Source organism: Monodon monoceros, unplaced genomic scaffold, assembly GCF_005190385.1.
Source record: "Monodon monoceros isolate NGI ecotype Baffin Bay Population unplaced genomic scaffold, NGI_Narwhal_1 Super_Scaffold_12, whole genome shotgun sequence".
NCBI classification, from domain to species: Eukaryota; Metazoa; Chordata; class Mammalia; order Artiodactyla; family Monodontidae; genus Monodon; species Monodon monoceros.
This window is the reverse complement of record NW_021703768.1, coordinates 30831668-30854049: the sequence shown is the minus strand read 5'-3', so window position 1 is coordinate 30854049 and position 22382 is coordinate 30831668. Positions and strand designations below refer to the sequence as shown.

The following is a 22382-nucleotide window of genomic DNA, read 5'->3' as shown; positions in this document are numbered from 1 at the left end:
TAACCGTCTATGTTGCTGTATGTATCAGCAGTCTGTTCCTTTATGATGTGGAGCACTATCAAATTGTATGGATATATCGGTTTCTCTATTCATTCACTGATTGATGGCAATAAGAGTATTTGATTGTAAACTTCAAGAAGGAGATCTTGTTTTGGACTACAAAGGCCAGGAACAGATGAAATATAGTTTATTCAAGTTTTTTCATTACCTGCATTTTCTTGTAAACTAAAAAAAGGCTGTCGTCTTAGATCATAAACGATGACAATGAGTGGCTCTGTAAAATTAATTTTGTGTACCCACCACAGGCTATGACAGTGGTTTAAATTAATTGAACCACTTTTTAGAAATAAAAAAAATGTAAGGACTTTCATGATAGAACTTTTTCTTTCACACACTACTGAAAAAAAAATCACAAAAAAGCTATGAATTCATTAAGTTATAAGGGAATTGAATTTCCATACATTTACAAAATGTGTATATGTAGTTAGTGGACAGAGTTTGATGCCTGTGTAAATATGAAGCTATTTCATGTAGTACTTCAAGTTTCCCTAGGAAATCATATTCCATGAATTGGGAATCACTGATCTATACGAAGCCGACCCAACATAAAAATAATAATGAGAAATATCTGAAATTGGACAGAATGGAATGTGTGTACATGAATCCATGTGGAAACAGTAAGAGTGCTAATTATTTTTGATTCAAGAATTTCAAACAATTCCAGTAGTCCCTTCTATGTATCCTTCCCAGCTTCTCTTAAAATTTATGCACAGTGCTGTTACAACTGCTAAGAGTGGTTATATCTCCATCAGATGTATTTATATAAATATTTTTTAGTTTTCTTTATTTCATTAAACTAAGCTCTGCTAGTCCAATGACTGTATCAGAAAGTCACAATGTCATTTTGGTAAACTAAATTGTTGGCAGAGGAAAAGGAGGAAAGCAATGAATAGGGTGCAACAGAAAGCAATGAACTAAAAGAGGACTAGAGAGTAAAGGTATAAAGAATATAAAACTACTAAGAGATTATAAATCTAGTGTTCTCTTTTCTACTTTCAACTTGCTAATAACACATAGGGATATTATCTTAGATTCTTTTTATTAATACTAACTAATGACATTTCTGATAGCTATACTTAATTCTTACTTTAACTTTTATTACAATTATCACATGAAACATTGCTGTAGAGTTTTCTAGGAATTATTATGCCCCCTTTGGAATGGCTGACATAAATATAACTAAGACGGTCATAAGGCTCTATAATATAGAGCTAATTATTTGACTTAGGAGGGAAAGGATGTCAAATATATCATGTAAAATTATAATATGGAAGATGACTGATGAAGAGAGTCCAAGATATTACAGACTGGATAACAGAGGCAAACACCATGAATATGCTTAAAAAAGACATCTTAAAAATTTTTTAAAAGCAACATATTACTACATACTACCAGAGGGCTAAAGTTAAAAAGAATGACAATACCAAGTACTGGTGAGGATGTGGAGCAACTGGAACATTGCTGGTGGAAATGCAAAATGGTTCAGCCATTTTGGAAAAACAGCTTGGCAGTTTCTCACTCACCACATGACCCAACAATTACGATCACAGGAATTTACCCAAAAGAAATGAAATCACCTATCCCCACAAAAACTTGCACACCAATATTCATAGCAGGATTATTCATAATAGTCCAAACTGAAAACAACCCAAAAGTCCATAAATTTGTGAATAAAGAAATTACGATACATCCATACTATTGACACTACTCAGCAATAAAAAGGAATAAAACATTAATACACCAGCAACATTCTGCTAGTTAAAAGAAGTCAAACACAAAAGACTACATGTTGTATGGTTCTACTGATATGAAATTCTACAAGAGGGACAACTGTAGTGACAAAAAGTGAATCAATGTTTTCCAAGGACCAAGGGGAGAGGATCAACTACAAAGAGACACAAGGAAGCTTTTAAGAGTGATATTCTTTACATCACTGTAAATAATTCCTAAAGTTAATCAAAATGTACCCCTAAAATTGGTGAATATTTTTGCATGTAAATTATGCCTCAATAAAATAATTTTGATTGATTGTTAAAAGTATTGCTAAATACAGTTTTATTACTAAAAGTATTATTAAAAATAAAAAAGTAAACAGACTTAACAGATAGTAAATTGTTGACATAATCGAACAGAAAAAATTACTTCATGATAGATTTTTAATGGTATATGTTTAGTGAGCTACAGATAAAAAGAAATGCAAAAAAAATCTTAAACTGTATCCAGTAATCTTACTGTCAATATAGTAGGGCAAAGCAAATAGGAAATTATGTCCATTTCCTTGGAAATAAGATGTTTAGCCTAAAGGAAATAATAAAATCAAAGAAGCAGAATCTCATAATCTTAAATTTGAATTAAAAATATCAATACAGGGCTTCCCTGGTGGCACAGTGGTTGAGAGTCCGCCTGCCGATGCAGGGGACACGGGTTTGTGCCCCGGTCCGGGAAGATCCCACATGCCGCGGAGCGGCTGGGCCCATGAGCCATGGCCGCTGAGCCTGCGCATCCGGAGCCTGTGCTCCGCAACGGGAGAGGCCACAACAGTGAGAGGCCCGCACACCGCAAAAAAAAAAAAAAAAAAAAAAAATCAATATAAATTCTTGATTTGTTTTTCTTTCTAAGAAATATATATCTTTTAGCTCTATCCTCTGAAAAGGCCCAAAGCTATGACAACCTGTTAGCAATGAACATCCACAGCACCCAGATTATTCCCACCAAAGGGATTCATGGCTCTTTGGAAAAATGGTTGATTTCAGGTTTGGGACAGAAAATGTATAAGTTGAGTCTGGGGCATCTTTTAGAGGCAGAAAGTAATCAGGCTACAGAAGAATAATGAGTTTATACCAAAAAGATACAAGATCCATTTGAAGGAACTACCACTGGGCAAAGATGGGACAATTTGAGCTTCAAAAAGAATTATGATTGCAATAAATTAAAAAACAGAGATACAAAAATCTTTTAGTTCACACTGATATTGACAGGAAAACTCATTATCCTGAAACTTGATTAAGTAATGGAAAAGAATAAAGTATTTCCCCTGCCCTTCCTGTACAAACTATATATTACAGTAGCCAAATATTAGGACAAAATTCCTCTTTAAAGAAGAATCCTTGCTAATTAATATGGAATAAATAAAATAACTAGAAAAAAATCAGTATTTTGCAACTTCTACTGAAAATAATGAACCTAGGTAATGATCATTTAAAACCAGTCCTGAAAGACTGTATAACAGATGTACCAGGCAATCAAAATCACTGAAAATGTAACAACCAAACATTATGTGCCTCTTGATGTGAGGCAATAATATTTAGCATTGCCTGTGAAGTATTTCTGTCTATACTCCTAAAACTGAACTTCAGTATTAGTAAACCTCTAGATCTAACTTAAGAGTTTACAGAAAAAAACGGTGGACAGAGGAACAACTTAAATGACACCAGAAAGAAGAGGTCTATGAAATCCAGAATGTGGGACACTCTACAGGAAAACATGTAAGTGGCATGAAAAAAGGAGTGAAGGGTTGACTATTATAGACTAAGACTTAACAGCCATGTCAACCAAAGCGACTGCAAACCAACTATAAAAATACATTTTTGAGACAATCAGGGAAATGTGAACATCGACAAGGTATTAAATATTAGGAAATAATTTTATTAATATTTATTTTGATATAGATGATAAAGATATTCTGGTTATTTTTTAAAAAGTCATTTCTGTTAGAGATCAATACTAAAGTATTTATGGGTGAAATGATACAAAGTATGGGATTTTCTTTAAAGGTATTACAGCCAAAAAAAAAAAAAATTAAAAAAAAAAAGATGGGGGAGGGATAGAGATAAATAAGATATTAGGAAAGTGCTAACAATTTTTGAAGCTGGGTGATGGGTACTTCTATCTATTTGAAAATTCTTAAATAAAAAAAATTCACATTTCAATTTACAAAATTTTTAAAGAACACTAATTGTGGTTTAATCCTGCACTACTATAGGAAATTCTACATATTTTATAACATGTCAAATAATGTAAATATATATTTAATGTAATCTATACACCTATTTATAGATCTCATGTCTATCATCTAGATTAAAGGGATAAAAAAATTATCTAGAAGGATGGGAAGACAGAATATCAATATTAGTGATTTAGAAAACTTACTTGTAGCAAGCAATTGAACAATTCATTAAACAGGGATATTAACCAAAACATTCAGCTTAATATATTGAAATAAATTTTCCCTACCACGAAGTATATACTTAAAAAATAACTGAAAAACTTCTTTTAAATCATAAAGTCTACAAAAACTCACGTTTTGAAGAAGTTGCTCAAACCAGTCATAGCCAGTATCTCTGCATGCTGCAACCTAAGGGGAGAAATGGTGAAACTATCAAAGTTAGAAATTTACTTTAAAATATACTTTTGCTATGCTGTAGCCTCAAGTATATAAATATCCAAAGTTCTAAATTAAAAAAATTATTTTTAGAGTAAACTATTTTTTCAGTGAGCCAATTATTCACCATGTTAAAGAACTTTATTCTAAAAATATCTTAGAAGACATTCAAGAAATTAATGTATTGAAATTTTAAAAATGGTATACATTCTGAACAGTATTATTGAATCACATACTATCAGAAAAATCTGTAAGGTCTAAAAAAGGAAATGTTTGCTTCTTATTTTCCTTCTAGATAGAAGATTTAAAGACATTAGTGAAACAGAGTTGATCATGTAATCCATAATATAAAATTTCTTATGTTCAAAACATGAACAGTATTCTGGGTCAAGAAAAATTGAGGCTTATGTGTATAATTAAACATAATGAAACTAATCTTAATTCATGTTTTCTGAAAAAGGTAGAAATTACTATCTCGTTTCAGGTTGCCATCCATGGGTTATTGTTATCTTTTTACCCACTTCTCCTTTCCCTTTCAGTTTTCAATCACTGGAAGAATCTGGAGAATTTTAATATCAGCGCTTAACTCAGTGGATGCCAACAAGTGGGGCTAGGTGAAAACAACACTCTCATCTTACTTGCATCCCTTGAGTACATCCAGAAATATAAAGGAAGGGATGCAGTAGAGAATAACCAAATATCTTGTCATTGTCTCTCCTTTTGTAAGACAAGGCAGACCTCAATGAGGTTTGCATCCACAGGGACCACCCTTGTTCCAGTCCTTCTTACCACATCAGTGATATTTAAAATTTTCCTTGTCATTGCTTCTTTGTCATTGTGTGGAGTTGGAGTAAACCAGAGTTTTTGGAATGTTTCATTTACTAATTTCTAGAAGAAAGAAAAATTTCAAACTAAGTAACTACAACGAATGTGGCAAAATTCTTAACCCCCAATTCTCATTAAAGCCCAAAACAGAACTATTAAAAAGAAAAACAAACCTATAAATAACAAAACACAAATTACCAGAAACTACTGGTATGACATCCTCAGTTTTTTTTTTAAATCAGCAATTAACTTACAAAAATTATAATATTTTTCAACTTGGCAATGATTTTAAATGGGTAATACGATACCTAGTATAGAACTGGAGAGTACACATTCAAATGCTTTTAATCAAACTAAGAACACATTTTTTCTACTTTTGGGGGAGAAGTTGTTAAAAAACAAAAGAAAAAACCCCCAAAAGAAATATAGGGACAATCATATATACGTAAATTCACTAATGAACTCAGGATTAAACTTTCAACAAAGTATTTACTAATTTAGAAAACCAAGCACATACCATTTGAAAATCAAAATAAATTTAACTTGATAATAAACTACCTATATACAATGCAATCTCTACAATGATATTAAATATTATAATTGCTAAATTGGTTAAGATCAGATTTTATTAATTAATGCAAGATCTAGAAATAAAAATATCTAAGTATGTCTTTTTCTTGAATTTATAATCTAAAATGATGATTCACTTGTAAAGTATATGTATGTAAACTAACAAAATTTATATAAAATAAACATTTAAATTATTTAAAATATTAATTAAAAAATGAAATTTAAAGTAGTCAACATTTTTATCTCACCTTAATACCCTCTTCATCATTCACTCTGCGAATCATTTTTACACACATTTCTGTAATTTTTGGAAATGTTGGTTGCTCAATACAGATGTCTCTTAGAATCTTTATTACCCTTTTTCTGACACTGATACCAGTATCCTAGGAATAGAAAGGTATTTTAAATATCAGAAAAATTGAGATGCTTAGGTGTGTGAAATTTGGTAAAATGAAATCAGAAAATACCAACAAGCAGTATATACACTATTTATTAACATGATAAACATGGTCTATATATTTCCTTTTTATATGCTCTTTTATTAATGTTACTATAAATTTAAGTTATTTTATTATGTTGTCTTTGCTTTTAAAATATATCTAATACATGGAAAAATACGAAATAGCACTGAACACAAGACTAGAGTATGAGCTTGCCAAAATTAAATGGGATAACAAACATGTAACTTTTAGGACAGTGTCTGGCGCTTAAACAGCATATGAAGTATATTTAACAAAAATGTTTAACCTAACTCTTTCAAACCACTGTCACTATGTTATGATTTATAGTAAATATAAGAAACAAAGGAACAGATTAAATGAAACAAAACCATGAGGAAATAACAATACTGGCTTGGCCATTTTATTTTATTTTTATTTATTTATTTTTTAATGATATTTTCCTTTTTTTAAAAGGTTTTTTGATGTGGAGCATTTTTAAATTCCTTATTGAATTTGTTACAATATTGTTTCTGTTTTATCTTTTGGTTTTTTGGCCCCAAGGCATGTGGGATCTTAGCTCCCTGAACAGGGATGGAACTTGCACCCCTGCATTGGAAGGCAAAGTCTTAACCACTGGACTGCCAGGGAAGTCTCTGGCTTGGCCTTTTTAAATTAGTCAATGTCATGGTGGATGTGTGTAAAAAAGAGCTAGAGAATACTCTAAATAAAATAGGGATGAGGGACTTCCCTTGTGGTGCACTGGTTAAGAATCCGCTTGCCAAAGCAAGGGACACAGGTTCAAGCACTGGTCCAGTAAGATCCCACATGCTGTGGAGCAACTAAGCCCATGTGCCACAACTACTGAACCTGTGCTCTAGAGCCCGCGAGCCACAACTACCGAGCCTGCATGCCACAACTACTAAAGCCCGTGTGCCTAGAGCCCATGCTCTGCAACAAGAGAAGCCACTGCAATGAGAAGCCCGCGCACTGCAATGAAAAGTAGCCCCTGCTTGCCACAACTAGAAAAAGCCTGTGTGTAGCAACGAAGACCCAACGCAGCCAAAAATAAATAAATAAATTTATATATTAAAAAAAAAATAGAGGTGAAATATTGTGGTGGATACTTGGGTGTTCATTGTAATATTTTTCTTTAACTTTACAAGTTTTCATAATTAAAGCATTTTTAAAATAAAAAGCATCGAACAGTTATTGTGTAAAATTATTTCCATTATGCAATTTAGCAATTGTGAAAATATTTTAGGATACATTACTAAGGTAGACACTGTCAGAGTTCATTATATCTGAAAATCCTGAGGAGCTTGTCTTTCACTCTTGAAAAGAGTGAGGCACTAAAATGGAAAGAATTCTTCCACTCTTTCCTTAAAATTCTTTGTTTCCATCAAGATTTTATGCTAGCTGAAGATGAAATTATCTGTAACTCTCAGTCACACTGTATTCTAATGCTGGGCTAAAGGTGATAAAATAAACTCTTATCATTTCAGAAGTACCTAATCCTGTACCTAATGCATCTCTGTTGAGTTACAGAAGAAATCAATATGTCTGCAGTGGGTGGTATGAAAATTCTACAGGTATTTTGTAATGCCAGTGTTTCATTTTTTCATTCTTTCATTTTCCAGGGAAATACTTCAGGGCCAGAGAATTCAATGACATAGAAGAAAAGAATATCTTAGAATAGTGTTTCTTAAGTTTGGTCTTAAGACTCAAATGACTTTCTTGTTTAACTTGCAGGTATCTGAGCTTGTCATAATTCAGCTTTCAGGAAACATGCGAATATACATAATGGCCAAAAATACTGTCAGACACCAAAGTTCTATACCTAGTTCTCACTGAAACAATTCTTCCTGTTTATATATGTACATATATAATTACTCTAGATTCCTGTCCAAAATATTTAACTATGCCATGTAGCTCCTATCATTTACTCATTGTAAACTGGCATAATCAAAAGGCAAGAGTAACTGTAAAAAGGAATCCAATTTTTGCCAATGATTTGTTTTACAATATTGAGCAGCCCTCCTCTTGAAATATGTCCTTCTTTAGAAAGCTGCTATAGTTTACAGATTAGGTAATATAAATACATAATTGATATCTACATTTCTAGCTTAACATTTTTAAAAAGTGACATTAGGAAGGCAAAATTATACTCATAAATTACAATAAAAATGACATAACAAACATACCAATATTCTTTCAATCAGCATATCATAATACTGCTCAGCAAGCTGAGGTCGGCAAAGGACAAATCGACCTAGTAATTCTACTGCTGCTTCTCTGACACTAGTGGAGTTATCCATCAATCGTCCATGAACTCCTCGCTGCATATCCAGCTAAAGAAAAATAAAGAAAACGTAATTTATACTAAGTAGAACTAATATTTTAATTTGAATAGAAAACTCAAATAAAAAGAATCATCTGTGCTCCTCTTTACCCTTGCTAGAATACTGGGGTCTACAGCAACAACCTCAGATAAACACTTCATGGCTTTTGTTCGAACGGCAATTGCATTTTCACCAAGAACTCGAAGGATCTGCCAAGCAAATATTGACATTTTCATCAATTTTAGAACACATAACATTTAACAAAATATAGAAAGAAAACATGCAAAAAAATTAAAATAAATATCATACTCACTTTCCTTTAATTTTTATATAAGTGAGTAAAAGATCTGTTATCTTACTGATCCAAAGCTTTAACTTAAAACATGGTAAGGCATTCTATGCTTTAGGGACTTTCCTTTATCCTGGCATTCTCAATTAAACCTGTTTTTTATTGCTATGCTTCATCTGCAAGAACCTGTAGCCCCACTGAAACCTTCCTATCTGTAACTTTAATCAAGGATATTTAGTATCATTTAAATAATAACTTGGAATTGAATATTTTTATAACATCAATCACTCTACCTATATACCATCACTCTACCTGTACCATACAGATACATATCCATTTATCTGTAAAACAAGAATCAATAGGTAAAAGGCATGCAGAACAAAGATATTTTAACAAATATGGAACACAGAAACAAATGTTACTTTCATGATTTTTTAAAATATCTGTTCTCAACAATAAATAGACATCATACTCAAACGCAAGTAACCAGAATTAGAAAAATCAATTTCATTGTATAAGGAATTCTGGTGCAGTTTACCTGTGTCAAATAAATATCAAAGCTCTGGGCAAACGGCCTCATAGAGGCCAAGTATCGAACAATCAAACAAGCATCATCATAGTCCACAGTATCAGAGTTCATCCTGCAACAAAAAGTCATTAAATTTTAATTTATTTAATTTTTTTGTAAAGTAGGTAAATAGATATCAAAGAGATAACTGAAAAAGTAAAGATGGTTTCTCTTTGGATCTTACTTTAATGTGCTGAACTGAGAAGGTGTGGTTTTGATAATGCTTCTAAGAAACTTTTTCCGATTTTCAGCTCGATGCATAATTTGACCAGTTGTCTCAACTTCCTTTGCGTGATGTGTTCCTTCAGATGATTCTTCATCTTTTTGTGATTTCATCGCTTTTTCTGTTTCCAGAGTTGTATCACGGAACCACTGGGCTATATAGAATTTACGAGAAAACTGGAAAGAAATTTGGTGAGATTTGAGTTTGATGAAATTAGTAACAAAATTTCCAACCTACTGATAAAGTGTTCACAATCAGGAATACAAATATCAAGGTTTAATTTAAAAAAACTTCCATCAGATAAAGACAGATTTTAAGAAAGCTAGAACATTTAGAATATCTAAATGATAGAAAACTTATTATTTTACTTTGTCTTAACAGTTATATCAATGACGTCAAAAGATAATTTTATAAACACAACTGTATTAAGTCTACAATACTACTATAACTACTTAACTAAGGACGGTATCACACAACGAGTCAGTAAAATTAGAGATGATGGGTCAACTAGAAAAGTTTAGAACACATGGATAAAATGCTGAAGGTAGAAGACTCTATAGTTATTTTCAAAATTTCACCTTACTTCTTCAAGAAATACATAGCCAATTATTATTGAAATATATTAACACTAAGGTACACCTATAATCTGTTCCTTTTAATCTGTTCCTGTTTATTTTTTCACTTTTATTGAGAAATAATTGACGTACATCACTGTATAATCTGTTCCTTTCCACAAAGACTGAAAACCTGCAGTAGTTGGCTGAACAGCTTAGTTATCTCCAACCACTTTAGATGCATATCACATCAATTAAAAAAAAAATTAAAAAGTGCCCCAATATAGTGTATAAATTTTACATATAAACTTCTTTTACTAATATTCTGGATACCTAATATATAAAAAAACAGAATTAAGGATTATAGTTAAAAATAAATATAGATATAAAATTCTAATATTCTTTTTATATGCTAACAGATCATCTCATGCACCACCTGGACAAATGACCTCACTTGGTCTCAAAGATAACCTATGGAAAGATTTCCAAATATTTCCCATGTCACACAATGTTAGTAAACTACAATATCTGTACCAGAATTCCATTTAAGACAAATCATTCCATAATCATTCTTTTTCGTTTAGACTATCATGTACCCGTTTTATAAATCAAGATTCCAATACAACTTTCTTCTTCACAACACTTCTCAATTTTCTTACAGACCAAGTTTGAAACAAACATGTAAATTCTCCAATAAAAAGGGAGAATAGAATCTTACCACTAGTGAAGGATCAGTCTCAGTGTTTTCATCCAAGTAATCAAGCAATGCTTTTTGCAACTGTTGGATTTCATCTTCTCCTCCTGAAACCTACAAAATAAACCAAGTAGTAACGAAAAAGATACTACTAATGTTTTTTAACAAATCATCCAGTTGCACATACAAATCTGAGGGAAAAATCTGATAAATGATAAAAATATAAGTATAGGAAGAAACAGAAGAATACTATTTTTGAAAAACATTATATATTGATAGCTGAAGTGTACTAATAGCTGAGGTTAACCTTTATTTTTATGAACTACATGTTAACTTTCTTTAAAGAAGCTCGTAAGTAGCTGACATAATAATTATTAGAACAACATGTATGTAAATCTTCAGAGGTAGGAAGGTCCTAGCACTGGTTTTCTGTTTGGTAAGAGATAATTCCAAACTTTTAATCTAGTAAATGGAAACGAATTATTGTCTGAATTATTATGTGTTACAGGTGTCTTTGGGATATTATTTTAAAAAAACATTCTGAAAGAGAAATATTTTTATTTGCAATTAACATAAAATAGTACTTTATTTCATGTAGGATATTAAATATACAGTAGGTATATTTGAGCTGTGCATTTGATCTAGAATCAGAAAGGGACTGAGTCTTTGGTTCTGTCAAGAACAATACAGAAGCAGAAATTAACTCTGAGTTGACATTAATGTCTATAGCTTATTTTCTGGTTTACCAAGTGAAATGCCAAATATATGGTTAAGAATATATCTAAGTAGAAAACAAAGATTAGAATAACCTATGTTCTTGGAGTATAGTGAAATGGATACATTCAGAAATTAGTCATAGAACTGTAAACTAGTACACTGTAAAGTTCCAAAAGCTTTTCGGAAGTCTGTCAAGAGTCATAAAAATATTTACCAAGGATCACTCCCCTCAAGTTTTACAGTGTACAGTACATGGTCGTATGTGGCAAATAAGAGGTCCTAGGTCTACTCTCAGAAATACTGAAAATCACCTAGTTACCATTCTTCAATTAAAGGAATCAGCAATACTTGGAGAAATGGCTGATTCCAGGGCTGGCACAAGGAAAGTAAAAGATGAGTCTGAAACATCTTGGGCCACAAAATCCTCAAGGAAAGATGGGAAGATATCAAAAAGATACAAAAGGCACTTTAAAGGGGCTCCCACTGGTCAAATCTAGTTCAATTTGAGTGTTACAATAATGACAGCAACAAATGATAATCTATCAAATACAACAGGAATGGTAATATTCCATTAAATGGTAGTATTATATTAATGGTAATTTCTTGCTTTTCATAGCTGTACTGTGGATATTTAAGTGAGAGTTCTTGTTTGTAGAAAACATACACAAAGCAGTGGTTCTCAAGCTTCAGCATTCAACAGAATCACCTGGAGGGTCTGTTAAATCAGACTGCTTGTCCCCACCACCAGAGCTTCTGATTCAGTAGTTCCAGAGAGAGTCCTGAGAATTTGCATTTCTAACAAGTTCCTAGGTGATGTAAAAGTTGGTGCTGCTTGTCCAGGGAATCACACTTTGAAATTCAGGGGTCATGGGGGCATCCTGTCTGCTCAAAATGGTTCAGAAGAAAATAAAAATGCATATACAGATACACATGCGTGTATATTTTGAAAAAGAATGATAAAGCAAATGTCAACCACTAAGGGATCTGGGTGAAAGATTAATGGGAACTTTTTGTACTATTCTTAAAACTTTTCTGTAAGTTTAAAATTATTTCAAAATACAAAGTATAGTAACAAGAAAAAAAATTAGAGGCATTTGTCATGGCCAGCAATGGATATGGTTATGGACATTAAAAAAAAGAAAAAAGAGCAGAAAGAAAATGAAAACATTGTGCATGGTAGGATTGGAGATTATTTACCTATCAATTTTCTTAAGTAACTTTTAGTATTACTACCATCTCGTCCATAGTTTAAAAAAAAAAAAGGTATTGTTAAACCAAATAGAAAAATACCATCATACATTCATAACAGTAGTTCACAAAAAGAAAGTAAATTAAGGATTATATAAATCATCTGAAAGTTCCTGTTACACATAATTCACCCTACAGTATAAATTTTCTCAGCGGAGCTTTTGAAAAAGCCCATCTTTAGGAGTAAGATTTTATTCTGAATCTACAAAATAAAATGCAACACTAACAGAAGAATATCTAAAAAAAGTACTTAACTATTACTTATCCCCCAAATTCAAATTCTTTATCTCAATACCTGTTTTAAAATTCGTTCTATAGACCCTTGATCCATTTTGCTTGTAACGGCATCTTTCCTCAGTCGTGCAGCAACAGTTCCAAGGTAATCAAGAGATGCCACTCTTAAAGCCATCTCTGTTGACTTGTTACTGAATTGATGAACCTACACATGAAAAATAATTTTGTTTTAATTTAACCGATTTATACTATTTTTAATAGCAACTTATAAATACCAAATCTATGTTGTATTATTTGAAAGTTAAACACTTTTTTCCCCTGTCATATTTTTCCACAAAGTAATTGACTTTTTAAAAAATTTTATTCTATTTTATTTTTTTGGTTTCACCCCAGAGCGTATGGGATCTTAGTTCCCTGACCAGGGACTGAACCCAGGCCACGGCAGTGAAAGCCCAGGATCCTAACCACTAGGCCACCAGGGAACTCCCAGTAATTGCCTTTTGAGTTTCTGGAATTTTTAACATTTTCATTAAAAAATATATATATATATATATACGTGTATATATACATATACATATATATATACACGTATATATATATATATATATACGTGTATATATACATATATATATACACGTATATATAAAATTAAACCTTCCTAAGAACACAGTCACTTTCTTTAAATGTAGGCTAAACTCTATAAAATGGGATTATTACTGAGTAAGAATTTGTTAGGCTGGAATTCTGATGCCTATGAAAAATTATCTTGGTTTCAGAATAGTATTAAGTTTTCCAGCTGACAAAAAGTAAGGTCCCCAAAACTTGGTAACAATTGCACAAGTCCAAATGTAGTCTAAAGATAAAAAGAAAAATCACAATAGTATTTCTTTGCATTTCCCTAATACAATATTACATTAGGACTAAAACGTGTCATGTTTTTAGAAATACTCTTAAAGATGACAGAGTTCACATTAATCAGTTTCATGCTTTGAAATGAATTAACTACAATAACTTATGACTCAGTGTTGAGATGCTTTTAACTAACAATACCTCCAAACAAAACAAAACAAAACAAAAAACAACAACAAAAAAAAGTTTTTTAAAGCACTGTTATCTTATGTAATGAAATGAAAGCACCGAAAGTCACAACATTTCAAAGTTTCTACGAGGTACTGACAGTATTGTGTACAGTTATGCACATGCAGAAATAGAGATGCAATGGTCATATTTCCTTACACATTTTTAAAGAATTCATCATCTGTGAATCAGAGTACATCCTCATTATGTTGTCTTCTAGTAATCTAATAATCTTTAAATGCTATACTCTTACCAACAGTCTCCCTAACAAACTAAGGAGTAGTTCAGCAGCTGGCCATTCAGGCTTATTGACTGTTGAAAGAAGGTCTTGAACAAAATTTTCAAATAGTGGTCTGTAATCTTCTTCACCTTGCTTACTACCACATCTGTTCAAAGATAAATAATGGAAAGGCTGTGAATTTAGGTGACATGTTCACCAATATGACTAAAACTTTTGTTAACTAAGTTTTCCTCTTCTCTCACATCTAAACATGGTATAAGAGAGTACCTTAAATAAAATATGGTTTAAAATGAATCTGTTTCTCAATCTTCATTTTTTTCCCCCTACTACAGGGAATTCATTTATTGACATTAACATAATTTTCTGGTAAGTGTAACACATTTTAAATAATGACCACTGTTTTTCTATGAGATTACTATAAATTCTTATGAAAGCTAAGGAAACCTCTCTCCCCAAACTTTCCTATTCAATTAGAAAGTTCCAAAATTCACAGAAAAAAAATTATAGAATTTCAATCTAGAACTTGAACTTTGGAAGTTCAACATATGAGCAAGTTTATAAAATTTTAGATTTTTAATATTCTAATTTCCTCATTTTAAAGATAAGGAAATCAGGGGTCAGGGAGATATAGTCAAGGTTCAGATTATGGCAGGAAGTTGGATTAATCTTTTACATAAAATAAATGAACTATTCTCTGTATGGCGAAAATAAAAATCAGATTATGTTAATTTTACTCACTTTTTAAGGAAGATGGAAAGGAAGTTTTGGGCTGTTCGCATGGCTGTTTCATAAGAATTGGTAATGACAACATCTTGGTCAACCTAGATTGAGAAAAATGAATTTATACAGATATAAGAAATAACCAACATACAAGTTATTTCAGTTGCTATTGCCATGTTATTACTGAATATAGGGGCAATACATTTAAATACTAAAAATCTTAACTATTAGATATAAAAAGAGAAGCTACAATTAGCATACTAAATGTATTTCAATACTTCATAAAAACTAAATAAAAATATTGATAGAGTTCATTTTTATTTATTAAAATATGTTAAGAGTGACAAATGTGTTTAACAAATGAAATATCAACAGTTGTTTATCATGATCAGAACAGTTCTGATTGAAAATATCAACACAAAAAGAATTTCAAAAAAAATTCCAAGCTCAAAGTTTATGGAATGCTAGAATATAATACTAAAAAAAGTCAACTCCTTCATTAGAAATTTAAAGACCAGGATATAAATAGTTAATTCAAAGTTGTGGAAACCCGACAAGTGAATAAATACATGAAAAAGTTCACTAGTAACCAGAAAAATGCAAAATAAAACCTGGTATCATTTCATACTAACCAGACTAGGCAAAATCAAAATGTAAGAATGTAAACTAGAACACCACTTTAGTGAGAAAACTGACAAGTTCCAGTGAAGTTAAAAGTGCATGTACACTATGATTTAATATTCTATTTCTATCTAGAGAAACTTTTGCTTCAAGTTGTTGTATGTCATATATGATGTGTTTAACCTAAATCAAAAAGAATCTAGCATTAGTTACATGTATTAAAAACAATGGTGAGTGAAAAAATTAGCTGTAAATATGTCACTATATCATTTATGTAAATTAAAAAATTCTGTATCAAATTTATACAGATAAATAAATAAATAAATGGACGAAGATAAACATTCACCAATGGTAAGGAAAAAACTAAAAAGAGAACAGTGAGATTAGGAGAAGGGGAGAACAATAGGGACCTCAACATTTTTGATATTCATTTTATACTTTATTAACCAGTCACTTTATTATTTATTACTATACACACAGCCACGACTATAACAGAATTAGGAAATAAAATTATCCCTCTTTCTTTTGAACTTCTTTGCGGTAAAACTATAAAACTTGGAAAAATTTTAAGTGTTGATGGGTAAGAGCTACAAAACCAAAAGCAAATCTTAGCTATGAGTTATTCAATAGTGAGGGCATAAACTCATTTTCTGCATGAATTTAACATTAATTATATTAACGATTATTTACTGTATGTGATTATAGATACTACATATTATAATTATAATATTATTCACTTTCACATTCAATATCTCACTTGAGTCTTACAACTTGTAATAGTAGGCTTGTTAGGTATTATCATCCCCATTTTATAGCTGAAGAAACAAACTCAGATTAAAGTGATTTGTATGTTTCATGACTGGTGGATATAATAGTCAGGACAAGAACTCAAGTCTCCTAAAACTTAGTTTAATGCTCTACAAGGATCTGTAAGCCCAGTCATGAAGCCCTAATTAAGAACTTCAGTTTTATAAGAATGGCAGAGAATATAGTTGCTTCCTCCTACAAAAATACACAGTTATAAAACTTACAAATGATTCCTTACTTTTTTATTTGAGTCCTCTTCTGAATTAGAGTCCTTCTCTGATGATGGTAAGTGCACCACACACTGAATTAGTTGTAAAACCAGTGCTGTAACCATCTGAATATACATAGGCTCTCCATCCATATCACTACTGTTTAACCTTTAATGGAGAAGAAAATATTTAAATCTTACAGAGTATGAAGAGAATTTCATTTTACATGTCATCTATGATCTGAAAGTTTCAGGATGCTTTCTTTACCAATATTTCTAGGCATTGTCTTTACTGCTTATAACAGTGTCCTTAAGTCTAATTATTTCTAACTTCTCAAAATACCAACTAAATGCCTATGCATAGATAATTAAAATAGTCAAAGGAAAAATGCAGTATTTAATATAAAATTCTATACTTTATATACGTACTGCAGATTGAACAATTATAACAAAAAATATCAATATTTTTCAAAATGATTTTTAAAATGAGAAGTCTTCAGGATTTCCCAATGCCCAGGCATTCTGGTATTCATTTTCTTATTAAAATCTGCTACATAGTCAGCTCCTGATCATACGTTAGAGTATGAGTGACACAGAATATAAAATAATCTATGTTATAGAATATTTTATGACATAGAATATAAAAAATCAAATTTTAAATCTTTTTGTTTAAAAGATAGTTAAAAACGTAAGAATTCCTTTAGATGTTGATAGCTTTTCTTCAGGTTTTAATGGACAATAGATGTTTATCAATACACAGTCTAAAAAATTAAGATAAAAACAATTATTTTACAGAAGACAGCTTTCAAAGCAATCTAAATATAACCCTATATGCTAGGTCAACACATTTAATCAGCCAGGAATATTATAATGATCGTTATGAAAATGATGATGATTACCTATGCCAACAAAGGCAATAATGCTGACCACAGCAGTGGATAACATTCCTTAGTTACTCTATGCTTAGTGATTAAGAGCATTTAATTGTCATGTCTATTTTCTATACTTCTGTTAGAGTAATTTTTCAGCTCTCTTTTAAAAATATAATGTAATGACTTACTACTGTATAAAGGATTAAGTTCAAGTTCCTTCGTAAGGCTTATAAAAATCCTTGAACTGCCTCTGACTCTGGAGCCATATTTCCTATTGCTCTTCTCACAGGCCAATAGTTCTTAACCAGGGATGATTTTGCCCTTCAGAGGACATTTGCCAGTGTCTAGTGAAAATTCTGGTAATTGTAATTTGAAGAGGTGTATTTCTTTTGGTACCTATTAGGTAGAGGTCAAGGATGCTGCTAAGCATCTTACTATGTACAGGACAGCACTGCAAAAAAGTATTATCTGGCCCCAAATGTCAATAACGCCAAGACTGAAAATCCTTGCCACAGATCTTTACACTTGAGAATCACTGAACTTTTAAGTCTCTAAAATGTGCATTGTTATTTCTCACACCTACGGTATTCTTCACGCTGTTCTGAGACTGAATTGCCTCTCTTTTATTTGATCATCAAAATAAAAATCAGACAGAAATGATAAAAAATTAAAATATGATGGCCACAGTACAATGGAGTTCTTCATTATACTCGGACTTTGCTATAGTTAGTTACCTGAAGTTCCTTAAGCTCCTCTTGCTGGTAGGTAATCTTGCAAGTGAAGTAAAAATTTCTTCCAAAATTAACTGCCTATGTTTTTCGTATCTTGAGAATACCTATTTAGTAATTATAAGATTCCAAATTTAGTTTGTTATAATTATTTGAAAATAAACAAAAATGATACTATACCATGTGATAAAAAATATTATCTGCCATTTAGAATGAAAATGTTTTCATCATCTTCGATGGCAATGACTTAATTTGCTCAACTTTTCTATCATTAATTATGACATTCTTGTAGAAGTCATAGTATGCTAGTTTCATCTAGAGGAATATGATATCTTGGGTATGAAACGTAAGCCAAGATTTAAATGATTTAAAATAATTGATTTTATAGTAAATATTAAGGAATTAACTGAAATATTTTTAAATATTTAGAAGTGTTTGAAATCTAAGGCATACTAAAATAGTCCTCACAGAAAACTCAAATCTGCATTAGTTTTTGCACATTTGGATTGAAGGATACCACTGTTATTTTTCTGAGAGATAACTAAAAATGTGAACTGATTATACTTACTGCAGTGACTAACTTAATGGCACACAATTGTAATTCACTGACATTTTCCACAAAAAATGGTGTTATTCCCATTGATGATACCTGCACAGACACAGACAGTAATCAGTACACATTTGTAAGAGATTTCAGTAACATTCTGCCTTACTAAATCCCAAAGCATTCATAAACTTCTGGAAAACAACGAGAGCATTTTCTTTTCCCTCATCAATCAGCACCTAGTTTTTCCTTTTGTTCCCTTTCACCCTCAAGCAAATTAGCACAGACCTTCCTTCATAGCTGCCATTCCTCTGATTTCTAACTTCTGGATTGATAAATGTCACAGGAATGTAAAAAACAAAAAATAGTTCACTGTTCTGGAAGAAGTATCCTGACACATTTTAAAGGAAATGATCATTTATCTTTCAAATAATTTACAGTTTAGAATTTATACTATATTCACCTGTCTTCTGCCCCAAACGTTTCTTTTTAAAACTTCCCTAGACTCTTATTTCTTCCATTTAGATATAAAATACTCTGAATGGAAAAAATTAACATAGTGCTGGTATTATTATTGAGTGAGCGAGGTTATACTGAACTCAATTAGGTCCCTTATTCTCCTTTATTTTTTTGGTCTAGAAATATGGAAAATGCTTGAAAAAAACTTACCTGAAGAATTGTTGTGTCTGTAAGAAGCTGTATTTCTAGTAGTTCTGATAAGCTGCTAACAATGTCACAAACTTTATTATAAAGCATTACTATTACTCTTTGCTTATGGGTAGAACATTTAGCCCGTTTTGCCTTTGAACTTAACAAACCTCCTAAAATGAAAAAAAAAATCAAAACAAGGAATATATCAACTTTTAATAATGTTTATTAAAAAATAATAAAACTGCTTTCTGAATTAGAAGAACACACCTTTGTTTCCCCCCTATATAAAAATACAACCTGGCAAATAAAGCTGTCTATATATTAAAAGAGAAAATTATTCTTTAGGGAATATTCAGTTAGAAAGTCAACATTCTTGTAACAGATAATTCATGGTACATTTCAGTGGCTATTAAATTCTTGTATCTTAAGGATTACTTTATTTCTATTTTTTTCCACTGACTGGAGCAGGATATTAAGATTATATTTCCCTTGCAATCAACTTGCAATAATTAAACAACAGGTAATTAACGGTAGGTATTCGTGATCCAAGTTTGCCCTCCTCTTTAAATGTATACATGTTAACATACATGACTCATTTATAAAGATTATAAATAAGAGAAAGAATCATATATCTTTAATCAATCCATTTTGTAGATAGTATTTTGGGTAAAATTTGGGGGAAGTGATAAATGGAACCAGAAGCTACTATTACCTAGGAAAATCTCAGACCAGTAGAAATTACTTCTTATTATATGTAAATAGTTGCTAAAGAAATTATTACTGAACAAGTACTGGATTAAAACAAGTTCTATATTCTAGTCAAATGTAAGCCAGTGTTTATTACAATTTATATAATCAAACAATTTCGGTGCCATTTTAAGTCACTGCATTCTGACCCATCCGACGTGGTAAAATTATATAACAGGTAATTTTGATATTATACTAAAAAGCTATCAGTATAAAAGGGCAAACTAACCTCCATGAGGATCTAATCTGTAAACAGGATCATACTGAGGATAAAGTGTATTCTGCAAATGAAATTTAGTGTACTGTATAACTCTTTCGATTACATCCTCAATATATACAGCTTTTGGCATGTTAGGGGATGTCATAATGTTGATAGTTGTAAGACAGGCATCTGCTGATTTTGTCACTCTCTCCATAATAAGGTCTCTCCATAACCTTTCTTCTTCTTCAGTATCATTATTCTATAAAACAGTACATTGTTAATGAAATGGAAATAAACACATTTATAGGTTAAATATTTTAAAAAAATTATAATATATTTGATTTTCACGGTTGAAAACTTGGTGAGAGTTATGGTGTGTGTATGTATATTTAAAGAATATCAGGAATGAAGTACAAATACTTACATTACATTAAGTATGATTTGTTTCAATGTTTTCAAACATAATGTACTCTTATCTCCTAATTTCACCACTAAATGACATTCCAATAACAAACTTATAGTTATGTTTATCTTCTGTGTAATTTATTCAAATCTATGATTTTAGTTAAAGATCATAATTATACATAAATCATTTTGTGTTTGGGGTTAAAAACATTATGATAATATTAAAGCTTTTTAGTTCTGCTTGCTCTTGTGAGAGCAAAACAAAAACTAACAACAAAGGATAGACCCTTATTTAAAAGTAGTAAAATGTTATCGACTCAAATCACTCCTAATAACTGTTTTTCAACAATACTGTATTTTTGAAACTGAGATTAAAAAGTGGTGATTATGTAGACTACTGAAAACATAATTTATTTTCTAAAATAGATAATTCAACAACTGACAGACTATATTTTAATTTACACATCAGCAACCTGCATTACAATTGGGAAAAAGTGCTTTAAATCTTACTTTTAAAGTGAAAATTCTTCTATCACATCCTTAGTTATGAAATATCAACTCTATGTTCTAGGAATACTCGTGTATGCATGCTATTCAAAGCTTATAACATTGGGAAAAGGAATAAATAAAAATATAACATTTGTAAAACACAGAAGGGCTTTCTAAATCACTCATGCCTAAAAACTCTATCTCTTTCTTTCATTTTACTACTTACATACCTACTTAAAAAAATAAAGTAACTTTTCTTTGATATTGAAATTGCTGTTTCGAAGAGTCAGTTTAGGAGGCTCATCACTCATATCAAACATTAAGGCTTAAATGCAACACACTAAATAGTGCTAAGGTTTTCAGGAATGAAAATAATTTCATTAAAACTGAGTCAGCCAGTTCTCCAGAACTGTAGATTCTTGATATTTACCACAATTTCTTGCCAAAGTGTTTTAAATAAAACGTGTAGACTAAAAATGTAGTATATTGCCACACAGGTCCTCTAATCCCTTAGTTTCTATGATTCAAAAACTAATTTAAAAAGGGCATTGGAAAAATATGGATTATATTTAATAAAGCACAGAAATACCACCTGACATTATTTCTCTACATTTTTAAATTCCATGTAGATCACTTAGCACTCCTGTGGCTTCTGCAAACATCAAGAACATTTCCCTCACGAGATATAATCCAGTGCATATGCTAAATACATATAGTATATATGTACATATGAGAATGGAAGTATTATCTACCAAAACTGTTAACAGTGGTTACTGCTGGATGAAAATGGAACCTTTCTGTTCTTTGTGTTTTGAAAATTTTCTATAATACACTACTTTTGTAATCAGTCATTTAAAAATAAAGAAATTTCATTAACTCAAAACATTCCCAGATCCTTATCTCTTACATTAAATTCCTATAAGAATTA

The 22382-nt window shown here is 31.0% G+C and overlaps 1 protein-coding gene across 2 annotated transcripts in view; it reads right to left on the bottom strand.

Moving 5' to 3' along the window:
* Positions 1-22382, bottom strand: part of NIPBL (NIPBL cohesin loading factor) — a 187460-nt gene that overhangs the window by 38977 nt on the left and 126101 nt on the right. For both annotated transcript variants that reach the window (XM_029218162.1, XM_029218163.1), the window contains exons 17-32: positions 20588-20819; positions 19630-19781; positions 18985-19065; positions 18423-18523; positions 16847-16985; positions 15199-15281; positions 14473-14605; positions 13204-13347; positions 10968-11057; positions 9657-9871; positions 9443-9545; positions 8726-8824; positions 8478-8624; positions 6085-6219; positions 5231-5329; positions 4361-4414 (exon numbers count right to left, since the gene is read on the bottom strand). In XM_029218162.1, coding sequence (XP_029073995.1) covers positions 4361-4414; positions 5231-5329; positions 6085-6219; positions 8478-8624; positions 8726-8824; positions 9443-9545; positions 9657-9871; positions 10968-11057; positions 13204-13347; positions 14473-14605; positions 15199-15281; positions 16847-16985; positions 18423-18523; positions 18985-19065; positions 19630-19781; positions 20588-20819 — 2007 coding nt within the window. The remainder of the gene's footprint in view (positions 1-4360; positions 4415-5230; positions 5330-6084; positions 6220-8477; positions 8625-8725; positions 8825-9442; positions 9546-9656; positions 9872-10967; positions 11058-13203; positions 13348-14472; positions 14606-15198; positions 15282-16846; positions 16986-18422; positions 18524-18984; positions 19066-19629; positions 19782-20587; positions 20820-22382) is intronic.